We start from the raw sequence: 5428 nt of genomic DNA, 5'->3' as shown, positions 1-5428 counted from the left end.
CAAAACAACTACCAAGTACCAACTCAAGAGACACAACAAAGAGCCAAAGGTTGTTGACCTCTGAACTTCAATGGGATGCACCAGAAGAAGACGGATCCTTGGAGGCCCCACCTGGAATCCACAGGACCCAAAGGATGCCAACATCCCAGTGTCAATCACTGAAGGACACACAGAGGTACTTCGACAGGTCAAAGCTGTCCTGGCAGCATAAAGAGGACATATACAATATTTAGCAGGTAGTTTTTATACAGTGGCTGATTAATTCACCTCATTTCGCCAATCTTACAGCATCAGAAAGAGTCACCTCTCCACTCCAAAACATAATCTGGTAAACAGTACCTTCCTATAAAACCACAATTTGATGTGGTTACACTTAAGTTTTTTGCACTGAATAAACAACATGTAGCATGTTATTTAAGGAGCTTTGGCAGTGCTGGTAAAGGATTTTTCAACCTTCAGAGAGAGCCAGGCCAACTACCTGACAATGCTAAGCTAACCACATGTGGCATCACATTTACTGAACATTCTCTACTTGAGAGCCGTATTAATCTTCTTTTTTTTAAGTCTCTGCAAGAAAGCAAAAAAAAAAAAAAAAATGGATGTTGAACTATTTCACAGAATTCTTAAAATGACATGAGCTCCACAAGCAATATTTTGTTCACCTTTACTATCTTGGGGGTGACTGGGGAAATCTTACAGAGACTGATCAAGCAAAGGCAACTAACATGTTTTTGTGGGCTCCAATGGATAAACTGGGCCTTCAGTGTAATGATTTACGACTTTATTGCACAACTTGCTAACAACTGTATTGGGACATTTACGTTATGAGAAGTTTTACCTGGTAATATATTTTGAGGTCTTTGGGGATGGACAGCTTGTCGAGAAGAAGTCTCCCATTAGCGGAATGTACCATTCACACTGTATTCAATTGAAAGGTCATAGTGTTGCATAATCCCAAAGCTTGGCAGGTTGGAAGTGCTTGGATTGGCTCAACATGTAAGTTCACCAGTTGCTCAATTTCCAGCAAAAATCCACACATGCACATTGCTGTGGTTGCACAACATAAACAATGAAATGTTCCATGTCTTGATTTTGAAAACACGGGACACAGTCTGTGTAATATTTACATCAATATGTGCATTTAAGCGTATATTTATACAATATTCAGATTATTTTCAATGTGCACAAGCCATTACAGACAAATAAAACTCATATTGAACAAATTTACATATAATACTTGTATTTACAGATATTTAAGTGCCTTTTATGCACAAATACACTATACACTTGGAGAGAAATGTACATATAGAGGTACACAGTACACATAGGCTACATATACATATACACAATTTAGACACTACTGTTCAAAAGTTTGGGGTCACCCAGACAATTTCATGTTTTTCATGTAAAACTTGCACTTTTATTCGTTTGCTAACATAATTGCACAAGGGTTTTCTAATCCTCAGTTAGCCTTTCAACACCATTAGCTAACACAATGTAGCATTAGAACACAGGAGTGATGGTTGCTGGAAATGTTCCTCTGTACCCCTATGGAGATATTCCATTAAAAATCAGCCAATTCCAGCTAGAATAGTCATTTACCACATTAACAATGTCTAGACTGTATTTCTGATTAATTTAATGTTATCTCCATTGAAAAATGCCTTTCTTTCAAAAATAAGGACGCTTCTAAGTGACCTCAAACTTTTGAACGCTCGCATATATACAATCTTGATACAATATACACGATGTTAATACAATATGTATGTTCTTTTGAGGCTTCCCATTGTGGTCTGACAGCCATTATGGTGGCGTGCAGGAAATTGTTTTTGTATTGAGTGCAAATGAAGCCAAAACACAAAGCCCCCAATGGTGCAGGATGTCAGGAAAAAAATCAGGAAGAGTGTTGACGTGTTCTGTGTGGAATGTGAGAGCTTCTCCACAACGTTTTGGGAACAGCCTGTGGGAAGGTAGACTCCTGCAGCAGCGGTCAGCCTCTCTTCATCAAAGCACCTCGCTTGTGTGTGTGCGTATGTGTGTGTGTAGGTGAATATGCCTCTGTTCTGAAAGGGATCCCATTTACCTCTGCTGAGAAGAAATGGCAGCCGGTATTAGGTGAACCTCATAAAGGACCGCCAGCTGCTGCATGAAACAACACCTTGAGCAAATTATAAAAATGTGGATACACGCAAGGACCAAAATGATAAATGTACCCCACATTTATGATTGCTTTCTTTCTTTTCTTCTGTTATTTTACTTTTTGTGTGTTAGGTCAAAGGAAATATTTCAGTCCGACTTACATAAGTCACTAAAATGTGATTCTAAGCAAAACAGCACAATGGAAAGCTGAACACAAAGGACAAGGCGCTTGGTTACTTAGAGATGAATGGACTGCTGGAGCCCCTGGCTGCTATAAGTAAGTTTTATCATTAAAAACACTCTGACAGGAAAGGGTGTTTGGCAGCCCTGCAGGGACACACAAACACCAGTAAAAGCATCTGGATTCCAGATTCTTAAAAGCACTGGTAAAGAAATCACATTGGAAGTCTAAAGAACTTGACTAATGCTTGCTTTTTAAAAACAAATTACGATTATATTCCAGATTATGATGCTTCTCTAACATTCTTGCTCAAGTTTTGTTAAAAAAACATGTATGCACATAGAATCCAGCCAAAGATCCACAGTTAATGTGTCCATATTTTGTGTTTTTGTGGCAAATTTTAATATCATTTAATATCTCTTCACTGTTTCATGTGTTTCAAGCAAAAGGGTTAACTTTCTCTTTAATTTTTAAGCTTGGGGGACATTTTATCAGTCTTGTCCAAAGTTAATATGAGCTGGCATTTAATGTGTATCTCAATGCCACTGCCAGACATGCGTTCACTCTGCCTGAACGGAGAACTTGGGGGAATTGTCCAGCTCTCTCCAGTTGCCAGTGCTGCCTGTTGGGCTCCGATTTGATATCTTAGTCAGCAGCGTCGTCCTGCGGAGGCTGCTGTCTGAGTCCTCTTTCTTGAAGTCAGTGTTCACTTTGTGGCAGCAGGAGAAGCAGTGCACAAAATCCTGGAGGAGGTGACCGCTGAAGATCATGTATATCCAAGGGTTACAGCAGCTGTTGAGACTGGCAAGGAGTGCAGACAGAGTCACTGCTGTGTCCACAGAATCTAGAGAGCAGTGGGAGGAAAGAGGAAAAGGGTAATTTATCCATAAAACATCTGGTTCAGGCAAGGTTGCAGAGACGCCTGTCAAACCCAATTCCTCTGGTGTTTAAAAGTAAAGTGCTTTTCTTCTAAGAAGAGGAAACTGGCAAAACACAGTTCAAAAACTCAGATTATAAAAACCCCGGTTAAAAATCCAACTTATATTAAGACTTTATGAATCTAGTGCCATTTTGTTGATATCAGAGGAAGAATCTGTTTAGGTACACAGACTTTGTCTCAGGAAAGAAAATGAAAACCCTTGTTACATCAATGTAAACTTGGTGATATTGTTGTGATGCTTCTTAGGGAATGAGGTAAACATTCTAATATTTTTAAAAGGGAAGACTAGAGTGATGATATCAGGGATTTCTAGCTAAACAACAGCTTTTCATGTTGTCCAAGGCTCAAAGTGCTTCACCCTGTTATTCAGTGAAGTGGCTTGTAAACAATAGATTAGTGTAGACATTTTTCTTCTGTTTTTCAAGTCACGTTTACTCTATTTATACACAGTTTTGGTTTTGTGTGCCAAATAAGTTCGTGCGTAAAGGCTGTGCGTAATTGGAATTTTCTTTGCGCACAGTGGTTTGTTTTTTCTTTTACTGTCCAGAGACTGCCTCCGTGTTACTCTTCGGCTGTAAATCACATAATTTCTAGACTGGTAAAATTCTGAAACGGAGTAAGAATTGATTTCATTTGATCAGCACTCACCAGCCCACTGGAAGTTTTCATCCCACACAGACCGCATCTGCACGATGAAAAACGGGGCCCAGCAGATAATGTACGCCAGAACTATCACGAAAGTCATTTTAACGGTTCTCAGTTTGGCTCTTGATATAGTTGTGACGCTGCTGACTGAATTCTTTCCAATCAATCCATTCTTGCTCGCAGCCCCAGACATCGTTTTCCTTTTCTTGAATTTGATATTTTTCCATATAGTGTGGCAGATGAACCCGTAGCACATCATGAGAATGACAACGGGCACGAGGAAGATGCCCACGGTTATCCAGGTGATGTACGCCTTGGCGCCCCAGGGCTCGATGAAGTGCGCCCAGCAATCGTAGACGTCCGAGCCGTTCTCGATCTCGCTCAGGGAGAAGATGAAGTATTGTGGGGTGCTGAGCACCAGGCTGCACATCCACGTGGAGATGATCATGATGTATGAGCGCTGGGTGGACTGCTGGAGGGTTTTCAGAGGGTGGCAGATAGCGATGTAACGATCCAGGGTCATCATCACCATCATGTAAGTGGACGCAAACATCCCCATCACCTGGAGGTGCTTCACTATCCTACACAGAAAGTCTGGACCGTAGAAGCGGTAGGTGATTTCCCAGCAGAGCTGCGGCAGCACCTGGAAGAAGGCGACCACCAGATCAGCCAGGCTGAGGTGTTTGATGAAGAGGTGCATCCGCGACATCTTCTTCTTGGTGTTGTGCATCGCCAACAGGACGCTCACATTCCCGATCACAGCCACCACGAAGGTGATGCTCAGGACCATTATCTCGAACTTAGCCACCTCCTCGTTTCTCCCAAACGGATCAGATCCGTTCGGGTGGACGGTGTTGTTCCCAGACGTTCCCATCGTCAGGTCATTAGTGAGACTGAAAACCACAGACTGGTTCTCTCCGCTCAGGAGCAGCGCACTGTCAGGAGTGTGCATGGCACTGCCCCTCTGTGCGCCCTTTAGATAAAGTGCCAGAGGGGCTGTGAAGTGCCTCTCCAACCCGTATATGGAGCTACCTGATGCTCACACACGGGGATCTGTTGCTGTCTGACTTGTGGCTGCTGTTGGGGCTTTTTAAACGCGATTCAAATTTCAGACTGCGTGTGCGTGAAGCGGATGCACTGCAAAAAACAAGACGCCCACGAGTTATTCGGTGTGGTGGTACGTTTGGAAACAAGATAGGGCATAAACAAGGAGTGTTTTAAATTAATCGAATGCAAGTTATATAATGTATTAGACACGTTTTGTTGAAACTGTAAAGACACAACAGTGCATTAGATTAAATTCGTAAAAACAAGAAAACAACGTTCAACGGTTTGATTTTTGCTATTTCTTGTCTTGCTTGGCAATTTTGATTAAAGAATAATATGTTTGACACTTAATATGCAATGAATCATACAAGTACTTTTTTGCAGTGCGCAGTCAAGCCCTTCCCTATGTGCTTCACGCAACCTCCACACCACCACAGCTCCCTCAGTCGTACCATAGCTCAGGCCACATGTACAGA

General features: G+C 41.8%; 1 protein-coding gene across 1 annotated transcript; it reads right to left on the bottom strand.

Moving 5' to 3' along the window:
- Positions 1-766: 766 nt before the first annotated feature.
- Positions 767-4987, bottom strand: avpr1aa (arginine vasopressin receptor 1Aa). Its single transcript, XM_023284194.3, has 2 exons — positions 3909-4987; positions 767-3164 (listed from the first exon to the last, which is right to left on the bottom strand). Exons 1-2 carry the CDS (start codon positions 4855-4857, stop codon positions 2881-2883), a joined length of 1233 nt encoding a protein of 410 aa, XP_023139962.2. The 5' UTR covers positions 4858-4987; the 3' UTR covers positions 767-2880.
- Positions 4988-5428: the final 441 nt, after the last annotated feature.

Source organism: Amphiprion ocellaris, chromosome 3 (assembly GCF_022539595.1).
Source record: "Amphiprion ocellaris isolate individual 3 ecotype Okinawa chromosome 3, ASM2253959v1, whole genome shotgun sequence".
NCBI classification, from domain to species: Eukaryota; Metazoa; Chordata; class Actinopteri; family Pomacentridae; genus Amphiprion; species Amphiprion ocellaris.
The sequence above is the reverse complement of the archived record's forward strand: the minus strand, read 5'-3'. Positions and strand labels throughout refer to the sequence as shown.

Excerpts from the sequence above, each read along its gene's own strand:
- avpr1aa (XM_023284194.3), bottom strand. The coding sequence starts at position 4,857 with ATGCACACTCCTGACAGTGCGCTGCTCCTGAGCGGAGAGAACCAGTCT. Across the intron at positions 3,165-3,908 it reads TGAAAACTTCCAGTGGGCTG|ATTCTGTGGACACAGCAGTG; the intron begins GTGAGTGCTGAT and ends ACTGCTCTCTAG.